Raw genomic sequence first — 20,667 nt, forward strand, 5'->3', positions numbered from 1 at the left:
ACTATTTTCTTTAATCTTCTTTAAGCGCAACGGAGCAACTGTGTCTAAAGTGCTGGAAAAGAGAGAGTTAAACGTTTCTGTTGTAATATCAAGTTCTTCTAAGCTATCTGGGATGCTGAGATGATGAAACTGATCAGGAAGATTATTAATAAAGCAATCTTTAGTGGCAGAAGTGATAGGTCTCACATATTTGAAACACGGAGTTGGCTTTGCAGCCTTGGCTAAATGCAAATTACACGAGACTAGATAATGATCTGAGATGTCATCGCTCTGCTGCAGAATTTCAACGGCATCAACATCTATTCCGTGTGATAATATTAGATCTAGAGTATGATTACGATGATGAGTAGGTCCTGACACGTGTTGTCTAACTCCAATTGAATTTACAATGTCTTTAAATGCCAATCCCAATGCATCTTTTTCATTATCGATGTGTATATTAAAATCACCAACAATTAGTACTTTATCTTCAGTCAATATTAATTCTGATAGAAAGTCCGCAAATTCTTTGATAAAGTCTGTATGGTGCCCTGGTGGCCTGTATACAGTAGCCAGCACAAATCTCAAACGTGATTTATCGTTTACACTATATATTTTTACATTAAGCACCAATGCTTCAAAAGAATTATATTTAAAACTTGATTTCTTAGTGGTTTTGAAACTATTACTATAAATTACAGCAACACCACCCCCTTTGCGTTTCAGACGAGGCTCATGTTTATAACAGTAATCTTGCGGGGTGGACTCATTTAAAGTAATGTAATCGTTTGGTTTTAGCCAGGTTTCTGTCAAACACAGCACATCTAGGTTATTATCTGAAATCATATCATTAACAATGAGTGCTTTTGAAGTAAGCGATCGAATATTCAGCAACCCAAGCTTTAGCATTTGCTCATCTGTATTATAGCTGTTTTTTATTTGTTGAACATCAATTAAATTTTTAACCTTAGATGGGTTAAAACGTTTTTTGGATTTCCAAGTTCGGGGAACAGACACAGTCTCTATATAATGATAGCTAGGTGAAAGAGGCTCTATGTGATGGGATTTATCTGAAATGGGTAACGCGAGGCCGCTAGCAGACAGTCGGTTAAGCCAGTCTGTCTGCTTCCTGACCTGAGCCCCAGATTGTCATGTTTGAGCTCTAAGACTATGAGCCATATTACTAGAGAGAAGAGCAGCACCATCCCAGGAGGGATGAATACCATCTCTTTTCAACAGGTCAGGTTTGCCCCAAAAACTTTTCCAATTGTCTATGAATTCTATATTATTAAGCGGACACCACTTAGACAGCCAACCGTTAAGCGAACACAATCTACTAACTATCTCATCACTCCTGCAAACAGGAAGGGGGCCAGAGCAAATTACAGTCCTTGACATCGTACTTGCAAGTTCACACACCTCTTTAATATTAATTTTGGTGATCTCCGACTGGCGGAGTCGAACATCATTAGTGCCGACATGAATAATGATCTTAGAGAATTTACGATTAGCATTAGCCAGCACTTTTAAATTTGCTTTGATGTCAGGCGCTCTGGCTCCCGGCAAACGTGACTATGGTGGCTGGTGTCTCTATTTTCACGTTCCGTGTAATAGAATCGCCAATAACTAGGGCACAATCAACAGAATTCTCAGTGGGTGTTTCACTGAGCGGGGCAAATCGATTTGTTATGGTAATCGGAACGGAAGAGTGGTTTTTAGATCCGCGACTAGAGCGATCCCTCACTGTCACCCATTTGCCCGGCTGCACAGGCTCTACTTCAGCCGGAACCGACTCATGTAAAGTGTTCACTATGCTATGCGCATCCAAAACATCTGAAGCTCTAGCACTCTTACTATCCTCAATTAAAGTTTGGATGCGTGTTTCTAATTCTGAAATCTTCTCTGTCAACCTAACTGTCTCCTTACATTTATCACATATAAATCCTATATTGCCGACAGAGAAAGCTATGCCAAACATGTGACATGAAGTGCAGGTGACAATAACAGGAGAAGACATTACTCACCGTGTTTGTTGAGTGATTCTTACTCACCTGAGCTTTTATGAACTCAAAGGCGCGAGCGCGCGAGAGAAAAATAAATAAATAAAAATAGCTGAGCGCACGGGTGGCGCGTTAGCAGGCTAGCGAATTACTAGCGTGTTGTGCTAGTAGTAACGGAAGCTAGCGATGTCAGGTTAATCTGAGATGTTGGGTAAGCTGTATTTAGTAGTAGTATAAACAACTAGAAATTGTAGTAAATGATGGTTCAAAACAAGGAAATACGAGGCTAAGACGGAGCTTACAGCACCGAAGCAAACACACTCACAGCAGGCAGCGAGGCAGACAGGAGCAATCGATCAGACAGGATCAGCCACCACCACTCACCACCACTCATGGTGGCCACTCGTTTTGTTTGACCCCCTTTCGCCTTCAGAACTGCCTTAATTCTACGTGGCATTGATTCAACAAGGTGCTGAAAGCATTCTTTAGAAATGTTGGCCCATATTGATAGGATAGCATCTTGCAGTTGATGGAGATTTGTGGGATGCACATCCAGGGCACGAAGCTCCCGTTCCACCACATCCCAAAGATGCTCTATTGGGTTGAGATCTGGTGACTGTGGGGGCCATTTTAGTACAGTGAACTCATTGTCATGTTCAAGAAACCAATTTGAAATGATTCGAGCTTTGTGACATGGTGCATTATCCTGCTGGAAGTAGCCATCAGAGGATGGGTACATGGTGGTCATAAAGGGATGGACATGGTCAGAAACAATGCTCAGGTAGGCCGTGGCATTTAAACGATGCCCAATTGGCACTAAGGGGCCTAAAGTGTGCCAAGAAAACATCCCCCACACCATTACACCACCACCACCAGCCTGGTGGTGTAACAAGGCATGATGGATCCATGTTCTCATTCTGTTTACGCCAAATTCTGACTCTACCATCTGAATGTCTCAACAGAAATCGAGACTCATCAGACCAGGCAACATTTTTCCAGTCTTCAACTGTCCAATTTTGGTGAGCTTGTGCAAATTGTAGCCTCTTTTTCCTATTTGTAGAGGAGTTGAGTGGTACCCGGTGGGGTCTTCTGCTGTTGTAGCCCATCCGCCTCAAGGTTGTGCGTGTTGTGGCTTCACAAATGCTTTGCTGCATACCTCGGTTGTAATGAGTGGTTATTTCAGTCAAAGTTGCTCTTCTATCAGCTTGAATCAGTCGGCCCATTCTCCTCTGACCTCTAGCACCTGCGTGAAGTTGGCCCCCCACCCAACGCAAAACGTCGTCAAACTATGCTCAATCGTTTGTGCTTCGTTTGTGCTGGTTTGTGCTGTAAAAATTTTCGTTTGTGCTGCTCCGGTTTTTTAGATATTAAAAAAATATTTTTAGGTCATTCTGAGGTCACTCAGCCCCCCCACATGCTCCAAATTCACCCAAAATAGTCTCGTTCGTTTGTGCTTCGTTTGTGCTGGTTTGTGCCGGTGAAATTTTCGTTTGTGCTGCGTTGGGTTTTAAAATATCAGAAATTGAATTATAGACGATGACGTCACCAGCCCCCCCACATGCTCTAAATTCACCCAAAATAGTCTCGTTCGTTTGTGCTCCGTTTGTGCTGGTTTGTGCTGTAAAAAGTTTCGTTTGTGCTGCTCCGGTTTTTTAGATATTAAAATAATATTATGTGGTCATTATGAGGTCACTCAGCCCCCCACATGCTCCAAATTCACCCAAAATAGTCTCGTTCGTTTGTGCTTCGTTTGTGCTGGTTTGTGCCGGTAAAATTTTTGTTTGTGCTGCGTTGGGTTTTAAAATATTATACATTCAATTATTGTTGATGACATCACCAGCCCCCCCACATGCTTCAAATTCACCCAAACTATGCTCAATCGTTTGTGCTTCGTTTGTGCTGGTTTGTGCTGTAAAAAGTTTCGTTTGTGCTGCTTCGGTTTTTTAGATATTAAAATTATATTTTTAGGTCATTCTGAGGTCACTCAGCCCCCCCACATGCTCCAAATTCACCCGAAATAGTCTCATTCGTTTGTGCTTCGTTTGTGCTGGTTTGTGCCGGTAAAATTTTCGTTTGTGCTGCGTTGGGTTTTAAAATATCAGAAATTGAATTATAGACGATGACGTCACCAGCCCCCCCACATGCTCCAAATTCACCCAAAATAGTCTCATTCGTTTGTGCTTCCTTTGTGCTGGTTTGTGCCAGTAAATTTTTCGTTTGTGCTGCGTTGGGTTTTAAAATATCAGAAATTGAATTATAGACGATGACGTCACCAGCCCCCCCACATGCTCCAAATTCACCAAAAATAGTCTCGTTCGTTTGTGCTTCGTTTGTGCTGTTTTGTGCCGGTACAATTTTCGTTTGTGCTGCATCGGCCTTTAAAATATTAGACACTGAATGAAAAGCGAATTATAGACGGTGACTTCACCAGCCCATTAAATGACGGTGACTTCAACCAGCCTGCATCTTCGTGAACGCACCACAGAGAAATGCACATTTCATACATACGCAGAGAGCAGTCTGTTTTCTTTCATTTTGAATTGTTCTGTTTAAAATTAGACATGTCTGTGATGCAAGTAGGCCTAGGCGCTGAGTTTCGGTTCATTTATGAGACCAACTGCAGCTTAGGCGCCGGCGCCTCTATGTCCTGATTATCTATTGTCTGATATAGGCCTATTTACTTCTTATTTTGCCTATTAAATCCTGGCATTTGGTAGATAAAACAATGATTAAAATTAAGATACAATTAATACAAAACGAATTTCACCTTAAAGAAAGGCTTTGTGCTTTCTGTTTGAGGTCTCTGTGAAAGTTTTAAAGCAGTCTTTTAGTGCCGTTTTTAGAGCGGTCAGTCCGTAACGCAGTTCTCCGTCCGTTACATTGTTTTTTCCTCATAAATGCAAACACGAAAAATTAAATAAAATGAATAATTTATATTCTGCGGAGAGACAACGCTTCTTCATCCGGTAGGTAGGCTAGTATTACTTTTGGTTTGCGCAGTGTAATTCATAGAATTACAAAAAAAAAATGTAACGCACATGCTATTTCCCTCATAAATATAAAACGCATGAGTAGACTGATATTTTTCTAATGTCTGGACTCCTTTATTAAGGGAGAAGCATATGGATATATAACAGTACGTTTCAATATATTGGTTTTAAGTGCATTTTCTGATAATTTATGCGCAAATGTCACGTCCATAACGCTGGAATTGACCAATTTTAAAGAATTTATCCTCAACTATTTTTGTGGTGTAAGTCTATGTATTTTATAATGTTAACTTCAAATAATAGTGATATGAAGATGTAGTAGCATTGGATCTGGACTCTGGAGTTGGAAGGGGTGTGTCGCGATTCTGCCTTCTCACACCGCAACACAGGTTCGTGGATGGAGCGTCGGGATTTCGGTTTCATATTGCATATTGTTACAGCCCTTCGTTTTAGAAATGTTAAGTTCTACTTCTGTAGTTATTTTGGTGAAAGTAACTGGAGTAGCTAATGCATTACAATTCTGAGACAGCCTTTATTGTAAGGTAAATAATTACCTTTAAATAAAAGTAATAAAGTAATCTGTAATGTATTACAGTTTGGGAGTGCTGCTGATATTGTGAAAAATGATTAGCCTATAAATAGATATTTTCATATAATTAATATTTTAATGTTTTAATATAATTCAAATGTAATTTATTCCTGTAATGTCAAAGCTGAATTTTCTGCATCATTACTCCAGTTTTCAAAGTCATCTTTAGAAATCATAAGATGTTGATTTTGTGCTCAATTATTATTGGTGCTCACTGCTCAGTTAAGAAAGGCTCTTATTTTGTATTGTATTTTGTATTATTTTAATAAATATTGCGTGTTTTATTTGTGTGTTTTTTTATGTTTAATATTTTTTGTGGAAAATTAAATTTTTTGATAAATTTTTCACTTTTGATTAATTTAATCCGTTTCGGTCTTACCTTGTTACTTCAACTAGCTACTGTAAAAAAAAATATATATATATATATATACGTTTTGCAGCACATTGAGCATGTTTGGGGTGAATTTGGAGCAGGTGGGGGGCTGGTGAAGTCACCGTCTATAATTCGCTTTCATTCAGTGTCTAATATTTTAAAGGCCGATGCAGCACAAACGAAAATTGTACCGGCACAAACCAGCACAAACGAAGCACAAACGAACGAGACTATTTTGGGTGAATTTGGAGCATGTGGGGGGGCTGGTGACGTCATCGTCTATAATTCAATTTCTGATATTTTAAAACCCAACGCAGCACAAACGAAAAATTTACCAGCACAAACCAGCACAAACGAAGCACAAACGAATGAGACTATTTTGGGTGAATTTGGAGCATGTGGGGGGGCTGAGTGACCTCAGAATGACCTAAAAATATCATTTTAATATCTAAAAAACCAAAGCAGCACAAACGAAACTTTTTACAGCACAAACCAGCACAAACGAAGCACAAACGATTGATCATAGTTTGGGTAAATTTGAAGCATGTGGGGGGGCTGGTGACGTCATCAACAATAATTGAATGTATAATATTTTAAAACCCAACGCAGCACAAACGAAAATTTTACCGGCACAAACCAGCACAAACGAAGCACAAACGAACGAGACTATTTTGGGTGAATTTGGAGCATGTGGGGGGCTGAGTGACCTCAGAATGACCACATAATATTATTTTAATATCTAAAAAACCGGAGCAGCACAAACGAAACTTTTTACAGCACAAACCAGCACAAACGGAGCACAAACGAACGAGACTATTTTGGGTGAATTTGGAGCATGTGGGGGGGCTGGTGACGTCATCGTCAATCATTCAATTTCTGATATTTTAAAACCCAACGCAGCACAAACGAAAATTTCACCGGCACAAACCAGCACAAACGAAGCACAAACGAACGAGACTATTTTGGGTGAATTTGGAGCATGTGGGGGGGCTGAGTGACCTCAGAATGACCTAAAAATATTTTTTTAATATCTAAAAAACCGAAACAGCACAAACGAAAAATTTTACAGCACAAACCAGCACAAACGGAGCACAAACGATTGAGCATAGTTTGACGACGTTTTGCGTTGGGTGGGGGGCCAACTTCACGCAGGTACCTCTAGCATCAACAAGGCATTTTCGCAGGACTGGACAGGACTGCTGCATACTGGATGCATACAGGACTGCTGCATACTGGATGTTTTTCCCTTTTCACACCATTCTTTGTAAACCCTAGAAATGGTTGTGCGTGAAAATCCCAGTAACTGAGCAGATTGTGAAATACTCAGACCGGCCCGTCTGGCACCAACACCCATGCCACGCTCAAAATTGCTTAAATCACCTTTCTTTCCCATTCTGACATTCAGTTTGGAGTTCAGGAGATTGTCTTGACCAGGACCACACCCCTAAATGCATTGAAGCAACTGCCATGTGATTGGTTGATTAGACGTGTTCCTAATAATCCTTTAGGTGAGTTTTTTTTTTTTTTAGTTATTTTGAGTTCAATCTGTTAGTATAGAGTTTGTTGTTATTCAGTATTTTTTGCTCTTCAGATTGGGCGTAAGGTTTGAAATCAGACAATTGATATCGGTATTTCATTTGATGTATTAATGTATTCTATTAAGAGTTTTCCTCTGCCTGTTTTACTCTGTTTTTACAACTAGGACCAGTGCTTCAATAAACCTGATTAACCTTCAAGATATTTAAGTCTGTAATGTCTTTACTGAATTCACAGCACTGGTAGGACCTCTAGTGGTTGACTTGTGAATTATTGTTCTTTGATGGGACGTAAACAATCTCCCAGATTACATTGGCATCCAACTACTTTACCCTCCTCCTTTCTTCTCTCTAGTCACGATCGACAGAGTCTGTTTAAGATCTCAAGCAGACAGCGAAGAAAAAGGAAACTGTTTATATTTGTGCTTTGTGGGTAATGGTAATAAAATGTAAATAAGGTTTCAGAGACCACCCCAGATGGAGGGAAATGTTTTATGTTTCAAATTAACATAAAAGAGCCCCTTGAGATAAAAAAAAACAAAAAAAAACAAAAAAAACAACACAAATCAATTATTATATTACTGTTGTAGAAACTAAAAGGGATAGTGTTTGAAATGGGGTTGCCATGACAATCATATCGAAGTTCATTCTTCTGTTAAGCTGTCTGATAAATAAAATGTTTGGCATCAAATATTACTTCTTGTGTCATAAATTCAGTCTTATTTCAGTTTATGCACTGTTTCTTTGTGTGGTGTGTGGAAAAGCAGATACATTTATAAGGAACATTTCCCATTTTGTTTAAATAGGTTTTATCCCAGTAACGTCAGTAAATTACCTGTTTTCAAAATGAATCCTGTATCAAGTGATCATGAACGGACGGCAAAAGCGCTTCCTCAGAGTGACCATCACATGTACACTTGACTAATTTGTGGAAATACCCTTCTGGAAAAGATTGGGTTCACTTTTGTTTTCGACGAACCGTCGACGTTGAGTAGCGTGCGTTACTACTATCTACAGGTTCATAATTAACATGAATAATGCATAATTTATAATAAAAGGTAATGGTAACCCACTAGTAATGACTCAAGTGTTACTACATCCTTCTAAAGGAACTACTAATTATTTGGATCAGTATTCTAAAGTGAAAAACATGATAACTACCTAATATTGACTGAAGTCATTGTAAGCTTTTGAGATTTTTGTAAGATTTTGAATAGCAATTCCTTCCAATGGATTTGGTAACACTTTAGTCATTACTAGTGTGTTCCCATGATCTTCACTTTAGAATACTGATCCAAATAATTAGTAGTTCCTTTAGAAAGATGTTAACACTTGATTAATTACTAATGGGCTACCATTACCTTATATTAAACATTGTGCATTATACATATTTATTAACCTGTATATAGTAGTTCTTATAGTCTTCAGTGAGGTATGAAAAATAGTAGTTATTGATTAGCTAATAGTGAACTACCACATTCGACTGAGCGCTGGAGGTGTTCTGACATGCTCTGACATTTGTGCTTATTTCTGTTACTTGTGACATTTTCATGGCTAAAGTCTGATTACACTGTATTCAGCATAAACTCTGCTACAATAATATATCAGCAGCATGTATGTAAAAGTTTGTAGTTTTGAGATAATGACATTTATGTGTGGTTTGTGAAAATACAAAAAAAAATTCTCACTGAAACAAGGCCATGAAACCCATACTGATTATTTCTTCACAAGACTTTTGAAAATTGTATCACGTAGCCTAGAATATTTGCTCTAAAACTATGTGAAAATCACCCCGACTGCTCATTCAGATAAGACAATATATTGATTTAAAAATTTTACAACGTGTTTTGTGTGAAAAAGCTTTATGATTTATACAAAGACCCTCCCCTAACGGCCCTATTAGGAGCTATCAGGCCCTGTCATTCTGAGCAACCTTGCACAATACTGTAAATGAGGAGATTTAAAAAAGAATGGCTTTTAAATTGTTTGGATTTATTTACAACACAACATAATCCAAAGATACACAACAAATGCCAAAAAAGCACTTATACCTTTGTGCCATTCCTAAAAACATTGTACATACCTTTCATTTCCAAGGTGTTTGATTTTCACTTTACCATGTTCATGTACAGAGACTCATGTGAATGTTGAAGTATCGATTTTGGGAATAAATTTTAGATTTTTCTGGTTAAAATTGCTTTTTAAAATTCACAGAATACACACACACAAATGTTTCCAACAATATATAATATAATGAACACTAGGTTTGTTGTGCCTTGTAGGCATAAGCTATGCGCAGTGCTGGATAAATATACTTATATTTATACCTATAGCAGTAACAACTAAGCTAGAGAAAAATATATGGATTATCATGTTACTTCAAATGTTTCCATTCGTTATGATGATATGAAATGAGATAATAGTAAAAACATGAAGCCGTTTGCTTTTCAAACGCGATCGCGCTGCAAAATATGATACATTCAAACGTGATCACGATCCAAAATATGATACATTCAAACGCGATCGCGCTTAAATATAAAACATTAGGGTTAGGCCTACCATATACATATCTACGTTTGAGCAGATATCCACAAACACAGTAACAGTAAACACGGGTCTAAATATTATAATATTCCCCAAATATCTAGCAACAGTTCAACTGCAATGTGAAATTTATGCAACAACAGCAAACTAATATGTAAGAATTTCTTACCTTACATCTTTCTTGTCTTCAAATCGCGTTCTTCTTCTTCTGATGTAAATCCAATGTAAGCTCAGGCGCGTCTAAAAGTATAGACTTGTGAAGTGTTTTGGTGTTTTGTTTTTGAGGTCGGCCTAATGAGCGCGATCGCGTTCCATGTGGAGATTTGCATGTGAATCTCTTTTGCGCGAGTGGGCGTGGTAAATTAAAAAATAATTAGGAAGCGTTTGAGAAGCTGGACATCTTGTTGGTTTTATACAAATTACTTAAACAGAGAATATTTGTTTTCAGTTTGAATCCGATCATTTACAAGTACACACTTAAATGTTTATAAAGGTATATGGCTCATAAATGTGTGACAAGTATTCGCTGAGTTTTGTTTCAGTTTATAGATGTGCTCAAGAAAAAAAAGTTCACCGCGACGGAGAGGCAGAACGCACACCCTGTTTATTTTCTTTATTTTACAAAAGCACAATGTTTTGATTTGATTGTAAGTGGACACATACAAAAGTAGAAATATCACAGATTCTTTTTTTATATTTCTTTTTTCTGTATGACCATAAATGACGGATTAATTAAATTTTATAGTGCTACAATGTGGAGAAAATCCAGCAAAACGCGCCCGCGCGTTTGCCGACCTCAGAGGGTTAAGTATGAGGCAAACCACTCTAAAGCTAGGCCCTGGACTCCAACAACACACTCAAGTATTTTCAGAAGAATATTATGATCAATAGTGTCAAATAGAGGGTCAGAACTACCCTCCGGCAGCTCTTTGAGTGCTTTGGCCTGATATACCTGCAGGAGGGCCATAGAGTGCAAGGTGGAGAAGCCCTGTCCAGCGGCGATGTAAGCCTTAACATGGCCGGGAACTTACAAACCTTGGATGGGAGGCATGGGCAACCACGCCAGGCAGCAACACTTTGCAGGCATAATTGCATCACAACTTCACACTCCAACTAGGGGATCTCCATGTACCCTTAGGCCGCCCCACCATCGAGGGTAGTGAGAGCGTAGGAGGCAGTGGAGCAGTTTCAGGCAGAAAAAAGTGCCTTCCACGACTTTGTGACCCCCTCATGCTCTTCTGGAAAGAAAGGAACCGGAGTGGGACTTTGCTGTTCAGCTCCACCCTGAGGAACCGACACAACCCGGTTCCTCAAAAAAAATAAAAAAATAAAAAATAATTACGAGGTGGCTAATTCGTACGAATTCATATGATCTCACTCATACGAATTGGTACGATTTTTGCTAAATCATACATATTTGAAGAATTGCCCAATTCATATGAATTCGTACGAATGACCCTGACCCCGCCCCTAAACCTCCCTATAACCGGGGTTTAGACAAATCGTACGAATTAGACACCTTTTACTCACTCATACGAATTTGTACGAGTTGGTTGTATGAGATAGCGTTGAATCGTTCACCCTTGAGCGTTCAGGGCACGGTGGAGGGTTCAACTTGAGCCGATGCTCACAGCGGCCCAGGAAAGCATGGCTGTCAGCTCTGGGTCAGACTCAAACAACACTACTCTTCTAACACGCAGTCAAGCAGCAGAAGTAACAGTAACTAGAAGTGTTTTTGTATCTATTTCTCATTTGATTTTATAAAAGTTCAACACTTTAAGTAAATGTTAGAGGTGAATTACTGAATGATCAGCTGTTAGTCTTTATTGTCTTCTGTTCATCTTCTGTCTCTCTGTTCAGTCTCATGTGTCTCTCTGTGGGTTTCCTGATTACGTGTGTTTAATTAAACTGAACTGAGACCCTGAACCTTCACATGTTTTCTGTGGCTTTGAGCAGGACGGAAAAAAACTGCCTGTTCATCACACACATATACAAAACACCTCCAGTGTTCATGAGAAACTTTCTGACCAAAACTTTTGCATAAATTAAAAATAATTTCCATTGATTGAATATCACAATAAGAAATCATTTCAAAAGATGAAAATGAAAAAGATGAACTATTGATGAGACTTTAAATAACCTGATTGTTAGTAGTTTATATGCATATTTCGATCAGTCCTGAATGTGATACAAAGTAAAACACATAACATTATTAGTCAGATTTCAGACTCAGACTTTCTCCTTTGCAGAGTTTAAACTTTTCTCGCTGTCTTATATGATATTAATAATCATTATACTGTATACTGTATCAGTCATCAGTAGGAAAACTAGATTCAGTCAATGCCATCCCATGACAATATTTGACATTTAAAATATAATATAAAATAAATAAATAATAATCTCTCTGATTCTACAACTTTAACAGTTGTGAGTAATAAACAAGAAACAATAACACAATTGCATATATATATATATATATATATAGTAAATATATACAGTATTGTATATATATATATATATATATATATATATATATATATCTACATACAGTATATATATAGTATGTATTGTTTCCCAATGTTTATTTTTCAATTAATAAAATATGTTTCTACAGTAAAACTTACATCAGAAAAATGATGTCAGTCCCAACAGAGCAAGAGAGAACTAAAAAGAAACAACATTAGCAAAAAGTCTCTTGCATGTACAAATCTAAAGCAGATCAAACACAATCAATATTCAGAGAGATGAGGAAGAGAAAAAAGTAAGAGCTGCTGTTAAAAAGCCTTTATTAACAAACGTGTCTCTGCATTTGGAGTGGAAACAAGACAGTATTTTCTAGAAGTGTCACGTAGGTGATGTATTTCCTGTTTTATTCACACCCTCAGATAAACTGAGCTAACACACACCAATACACCTCAGATACAACTGTACTGATCAACCCTGTCAATAAAACATATCTTTAACACTAAATTATGGATTAATTACCTTTTCATCAATAAAATGTGAGCATAAGCGTAAAAAAAAAAAAAAAAAAAAAAAAAAAAAAAAAAAAAAATATATATATATATATATATATATATATCATAGTCTATTTGTTTAAATACTGGTGTAATGTGTGCTGATCTGTGATCTGTTATAAGTGAGTTAGTTGAGTCTCATGCGGTGATTGACCGTGGCGTAATCAGAGTAAAGCTCGTTCTTACTGACAGTGACTGAAGCTTCACTGAGAGACTCTTCATGCTTCTGGAAACTGACAGACGCGTACAGGAGCTCATGAGAGAGGACTGTGGGTAACTGTGCAGTAGACTGAACTGAAGTGTGTGTGTGTGCGTCACCTCGTCTCTTGTGTCTTAATTTACACACAGTCAGAGTGAATCCACCAATCAGCAGCAGAATCACACACACACAAATAATGATGAACATGGAGGAATCTGAAAATCAAACACATACACATACTAGTGTTAATTAACATTCACACATTAGGAAATACGTTGGATAGACTATTGATTGATCGAATGAAACTAAATTATGGGAAAAATTTGCACATTTGAATCCCTCTTCTGCAGTCTTACACATACAATATGTTCTATTTCATCTGTCTCTGAGTCTCATGTGTCTCACAGTGGGTTTCCTGAGACTCTGAACTTTCAGCTCATTTCTGTGGTTTTGGTGGGAAATGAAAACACTCTATTCACCACAAACACTAAACACCTCCTGCACTCATGAGCAATGTCACAAAATGAGCTAAATAGAGGAATTATATGGAATTATTTTATATGAGATTACCAGGAATCACGAAAACACACAAAATGTCTCAGTTACGTATGCAACCCTAGTTCCCTGAAGAGGGAACGAGACACTGCATCAAAGCGCTGCAGGAACGCTCCTGCATGAGTGCTTCATGAAGCACGTATGGAATCAGTCCAATGGTGAGACGGAATGTCATAGGTGGGTGACGTCATCGACCAGGAAACTATAAAGCACCCCTGAATCACAACTGCGCTAGCTTCTGAAAGGCTGCAGCAAGTCGATCATGGGCATACCGGGAGTATGGCAGGGCGACGCAGCGTCTCGTTCCCTCTTCAGGGAACTAGGGTTACATACATAACCGAGACGTTTTGTGTGTTTTCGTGATTCCTGGTAATCTCATATAAAATAATTCCATTCAATTCCTCTATTTAGCTCATTTTGTGACATTGCTCATGAGTGCAGGAGGTGTTTAGTGTCGAGCTGTGTCGAAGCACTGCGGGAACGCTAATACCCACGTCGCCATAAGAGCAAATGCCCATCTGTGTGAAGTCAAAGCGCAGATTCGGACGAAAGCACCTGTGCCCCTGGAGTGGAGCTGAGGTTCAAGATCATAGAATCTAACGAATGTGTGTGAGGACCAGCCTGTCGCATCACAAACGTCATGAAGTGAAACTCCAGACAATAAAGCTTTAGAAGCAGCCATACTCCTAGTCGAGTGAGCTCGTACATCAAAAGGTGAAGGCTGACCAGCCGACTCATAAGCAAGTGAGATAGCCTCAACTACCCATCCTTGCTCATCCTCTGATTGACACAAACAAACAGCTGTTCAGATTTCCTCCACAGGGCAGCTCTGTGGATGTTAGCATCTAATGCCCTAACTGGGCAGAGTATATTTAGTTTCTCTTGGTCTGACGTCAGAAAAGGAGGAGGACAGAAAGCCTGCAGTACTATTGGTCTAACAATATTAGTCGCGACCTCAGGAACATAGCCCAGTCTAGGATGGAGAAAAGCCTTTACCATGCCAGGCGGGAATTCCAGGCACGAGGGAGAAACCGAGAGTGCTTGAACATCTCCAATTTTCTCGAGAGAAGAAATAGCAAGAAGAAAGATAGTCTTGAGAGTAATGAATTTCTCAGAAACTTCTTCAATGGGCTCGAACAGAGCTAGGGAGAGGCCTCCCAGCTGAGAGAATCTAAGCGATATGAGGAGAAAGGCGTGCCTGCATCGTCGTCAAATCCCAAACCACGCCCAGAAAAGTGGTCCTCTGTAGAGGAGATAGCACACTTTTCTTGGCATTCAGCCTCAACCCCAACTTCTTGATGTGAGCGAGAACGATATCTCGATGCCGAACTGCCTGATGCTCCGATTGAGCTAGAATCAACCAATCGTAGATATAATTCAAAATGCGGATGCCCTGGAGTCGCAGCGGAGCCAGAGCTGCATCCATACATTTCATAAATGTGCAGGGAGATAGATCTAGGCCAAACGGAAGAACCTGATATTGGTATGCTTCGCCCCCAAAAGCAAACCTCAGGAACTTCCTGTGTTGTGGAAGGACGGAAACATGGAAGTAGGCGTCCTTTAGATCTATCGTGACAAACCAGTCCTCGGATCTGATTTGTGACACGATCTGCTTGAGAGTGAGCATCTTGAATTTGAGCTTCTCTACTGTGCAATTTAACAGGCGCAGATCTAAAATTGGACCCAACCCCCCCATCCTTCTTTGGAACAATGAAGTACCGGCTGTAATGTGCTCTTTGATACCAATCTTTCATTTGACAGTCACGTGTCTAGTATCTGTAAAACCGCATTTTTCCATCTTAAAAATATATCTAAATTACGTCATATGCTCTCAATGACAAATGCAGAACAATTAGTTCATGCGTTCATGACCTCAAGGCTAGATTATTGTAATGCTCTACTGGGTGGTTGCCCTGTACGCTTAATAAACAAACTAGTTCAACAGCTAGTTCAAAACGCAGCAGCTCGAGTTCTTACCAGAACCAGGAAGTATGACCATATTAGCCCGGTTCTGTCAACACTGCACTGGCTCCCTATTAAACATCGCATCAATTTTAAAATATTGCTGATTACTTACAAAGCACTAAATGGTTTAGCTCCGCAGTACTTGAGCGAGCTCTTAACGCATTATAGTCCTTCACGTCTATTGCGATCTCAAAATTCCCATAAATCCTGATGTACTCGTTACATCATAAGATGAATGGCGTCTACGCTAATATTAGTCTCTCTGTTTATCCCGAGGTTTACCGCAGTCTGCCGGATCCAGGCTGTATCCAGATCTGATGAAGGACCTGCGCCTGGACGCGACGGCAACACAGTCCTAAAGTGTCAACTATAGTCTCTCCCCTGTGAAGGCCACCCTCCCCTCCCTTTACCTCTCTACAGATAAAGCGTTGTCGGGATGATTCCGGTTTGCGTGGCTACGTGGAAGCGATAACAAATTATAATTATTCTGTATTATAAATTATATATATATATATATATATATATATATATATATTTAAAGGCCAGACAAGAATATACATATATATACATATATATATATGTGTGTGTGTGTGTGTGTGTAAAAGACTCCTGCCTAGATTCAACTAAGGACAGAAAAAAACACTTTCAGACAATGATTCACACAGAGCACTTGCTGAAGGCACAGAAGCTAGCGCAGTTGTGATTCAGGGGTGCTTTATATTTTCCTGGTCGATGACGTCACCCCCCTATGACGTTCCGTTTCACCATTGGACTGATTCCTACGTGCTTCATGACGCACTCATGCAGGGGCGTTCCTGCAGCGCTTTGATGCAGCTTGAGTTCCCTTGAAAGGGAACTGAGCAAATGCAGAAAATAGTGTTCATATTTGACAGTGAAATAAAATAAACACTCTTACCTTTATTCTTATCATTGTTGATGTTTAAATGCACTTTAGTGATGATGTGCGATCCACACCAGTATATCCCAGAATCCTCTTCTCTCAGATCAGTGATGTTTACAGTAAAGACTCCAGTAGAAACTTCATCACTGAAAGAGAATCGATCATCTCTGATCGTCTCCAATGAAACTCCATCCTTCACACACATGGAGGGTTCATGTGCTTTGCAGAAGCATTTCTGATGTTCATCATGATGTTTGCACTGGATTGACACGTCGTCTCCTTCATACTTAGTCAAGTTCAGCTCTGGAAATATTAGAAATATAAGAACATCAATTCACAGCCATAGTTTCACATATTCAGATGTATAAACCTTCCTCACCCTCGTTCATGATGACGATCAGATGAGTGTAAAGATAATTCACGTCTCTCTCTAATGTCACTGCACACCAGTATTTCCCAGCATCCTCTGCTGTCAGTCCAGTGATGGTCCCAGTGAAGACACTTGCAGTGACGTCATCATTCAGAGTCAATCTGTCAGTCTTGGTCTCTTTCTCTTCTCTCACAGTCTCATTGAGAGTATTTCTATCTCTAGTGGAGCACTTCCCCTTACAGAGAGACTTTGACTTTGATTTATAGATTGAATCATAAGGGCAGAAGATCTCAGCAGATTCTCCTTCACGTCTCACTACTGGAGCCACTGCAAACAAAGAACAGTTATATTTTAGTGCTTATACAATATTTCTGTATTTATGTACAACAGACACTGATTTTAGAAAATGTTATGTAAGATTTGATTTAAAGGTTGTTTTACTTACTACCAATATGTAGGTGAACAGTATTAATAATGGAGTAACTGTACGAGTGTCTGTTGATCCAAACTCCACATAAATAAACTCCTCCATCATCTGGAGTCACAGCAGAAATTCTCACACTGAAGAGGTTTTTATGTTTGTCATCAGAAACACTGAATCTTTCGGTCTTCTTCGAGGTGCTGTAGATCATCTCAATAGAGTCTTTTCCTTCTTTGAATATGATCTTGGGATCATTAATATGATTCTGTGAATATTCACAGCTGAAGGTTGCAGTTTCTCCAATATTCACCATCACTGTCTTTGACATATTACATAAATCTGTTGTTTACAAAATAATAATAATAATAATAATTTATACAGGCTTTAAAAAGATCAGGAATTTTTCTACACCAAGACTTTGATCTTAAAATGACTGACCTTCTTCCACATTTAAAGTCATATCTATACCTCACTTGTAAAGAACACCAATCCAGTATTCTCCAGCGTCATGTTCATTCAAACATCTAATGTAGATCATAAGGTTTCCCTCATTATTTTGAAACATTGTGAATTTTCCATTATTGATCCATTTATCATGTTTCATATCATTCATTATACGTCTCCACTCAGGTAATTTGTTAAAGCTTTTAGTATTTTCACTGAACCAAGTCTTCTGTGAATCAACAAGAAGACTTCCTCCAGAATATCCAGTGACACTGACGCATCTCACTGCACCTGTCAATCAGATTGATACTGTGATCAGAAACCTCATGAACAGAAAACAGCATCATTACTGCAGTGATGAAAGAGAAAAGCTCTGACCTGAGATCAGGGAGAAAGTGAAGAAGATGAGGAGGATCTTCATTGTGAGTTGAGTTCAGTCTTCTTTATGCTGAATGTTCTCTGTGTGAATCTCTCTGTCTCTACATCTGTCTGCTTTAGTTCCTTCCTCTTTCTTCAGCTCTTTATCAGTAATGATCAGCTTTACTGGCTCCTCCCACCATCAGCACTGACTGAATATTACATTAATCACACTGAAAGAGCGCCACCTAGTGGAGGTTACAGTGTCTGAGACTGAGAGCTCATACAGGCTTCATCTTCTCTATAGAAGGACAAATGACACTGAACATAATTCATAAGCATTATTTAAATCTTCCTCTAGAGGGCGACAGTATAATCTACATGTAATGTGTCTATGGGTGGCCTCATTAAACTTACAAGACACTTTCAAGATTAAAATGAATTAAAATAAAAGGTTAAAACAACAAACATAATGAAAATGCTAAAAATGCAAGATATAGTGCACAATATACCATATACAACTGACATAATTCGTACATCAGGATATGTTGAGTTACAAAGGCTGATTCACTCTAATATACAGAAACATCTTGATTGATTTCATGTCTTTATGAAACAGCTTCATCTTCCTGAGACTCTGGGAAAAAAAAATGCATTTGTTTTTTGACATCTTTATCAGCAGTCTAGTGAAGTCAGCTTTATTTATGAAGCAAGTTATGCAGTTCAGATAGTTTCAAAGCACACCAGTCAATCTCGAGAATCTCTAATGGTGACCAAACATTTTCAATAAAACATCAACATCTAAACCTCTGTTAACTCTCAAAAAGAACTGTACTTCTGTCATGATAACTCTCGGAGTGATTCGCATGGTAATGGATATGGATACCCGATTCCGACACGGTTGGATATTTTTCACCCGTTTGAGCAAAATTTGTGGGTACCCCGCGGGTACCCGAACCCGTGCAGGACTCTACCGCAGCAGCCTCCAGCCAAGCCTCAGCATAGAGCCGGCCGCAGTAGGGACGCCCAGCCCGCTCCAGGCGCTGCCAAGCCAGGTGGCAAGAGATAGCGAAAGCGTTCCTGAGCAGGCCTCTCAGGGATGGAGGAGGATGCTCTTGGAGTTGGTCACCGATCCACTCCCTCCCCCTGGTGGAGGGCCGGGTGGAGTCTTTGTTTGTGTGTGTGTCTGTTCCGCCGCTAGCTCCCAAAACAGCGGAGCTGGCGGTACCCACACTTCAAAGAAAGAGCAGTTCCTCTGTTCCTGAGTCCCAAGAGGGCCAGTCTGGCGGTGTGCGACCCTGTAAAGCCTTGCACCCCTCAGCTACCTCTTGTGTCACCAGTCAGTTAGTGCAGTTCGAGGACCCGGTCACGCCTTCTCATGCACTCTCTGCTGCCATGTAGAGACAGATAAGTGTTGCACTACACACTCAGACCCCGCTTAGGGCCGCCTTCGGGCCTTTCGAGCTGGGTCCCTTGTCTCTACCTCGCTGCCTCACTCTGAGTACGTCTGTGGTACTCCTGGTCCCCCTGCGTCGGTCCGTTGAAGCATTAGATGGTTCTCCCGACCGATCCAGCCGGTTCCTCCGTGCCAGCAGACTCGGCTAGACGATTTAGTTCGTCAGGCGCCGCCCATGCTCAGCGCTATTTGTTACACTTCAGTGTTTCCGAATGTGCGTCTGTCGTGCGCATGGTCATCGCATTCCTACTGGTGAAGGATGCGATTGAGCCGTTCCTCCAGCCGATATGAAAGCCGGCTTCTGAACGTTGCCCGCACTTCATTGTACTCAAGTAAAGATGAGTTACAACCATCTTGGTTATGTGTCTCTTGATTCGGGCCCTTTTTTAAGCTTCCATTCAGGTTACAAACACAGAAACTCATTCCCAGTGCTCCGTCCCCAAGATTGGTCTGCAGCATTCGACCTGAAGGACGCGTACTTCAGATCTCTACCCTTCTGCAACGCAGGTCAACCTGTGCCCTTGCGTTGAGGGGTCGAAGTCTCAGTAGAAGTCCCTCCCTTCGAGCCAGTTGGTTCTTCAGGTCAAATGGAGAAGAGTAAACTTGTCCATGGGCTGAAGGTCTCTTTTCCGGTTTGGAGGTGGACTTGGTCTACATGTTCCTCACCAGGACATGTCCGCTCTGTGCTACATAGAAGTGAGAAAGGGTATGGACATATGTAGTACGACATATGGAATGTCACTGAGGAGGCTCAAGCCGATAACAGAGGGGAGACGCAACCGGTTAACTGTTATTCTCCACATGTTACCTTCCTACGGGCAGGATGTGGTTTCCGCAGTGTATGCCTTCCAATGAAAGGTTAACGCTTTCCTAGTGGTCTTGTGGAACAGCAGTGACTTTCCTGGCCTAAGCCCTGTCCTATCTCCGACCTCAATATGCGGGAGGGTCAGGAGCCTTTTGTCTAGGCACTGG

General features: G+C 40.0%; 1 protein-coding gene across 1 annotated transcript; it reads right to left on the reverse strand.

The window, feature by feature from the left end:
• Positions 1-13,154: 13,154 nt before the first annotated feature.
• On the reverse strand, positions 13,155-17,751 carry LOC307148885 (polymeric immunoglobulin receptor-like; the record flags this gene model as incomplete). The annotated part of the gene is made up of 4 exons (XM_079854809.1): positions 13,155-13,441; positions 16,663-16,950; positions 17,027-17,344; positions 17,463-17,751. 4 exons carry the CDS (start codon positions 17,749-17,751, stop codon positions 13,155-13,157), a joined length of 1,182 nt encoding a protein of 393 aa, XP_079710935.1.
• Between the last annotated feature and the right edge of the window lie 2,916 nt (positions 17,752-20,667).

The sequence above is a fragment of the Squalius cephalus genome (assembly GCF_949319135.1).
Source record: "Squalius cephalus genome assembly, chromosome: 2".
Taxonomy (NCBI): Eukaryota; Metazoa; Chordata; class Actinopteri; order Cypriniformes; family Leuciscidae; genus Squalius; species Squalius cephalus.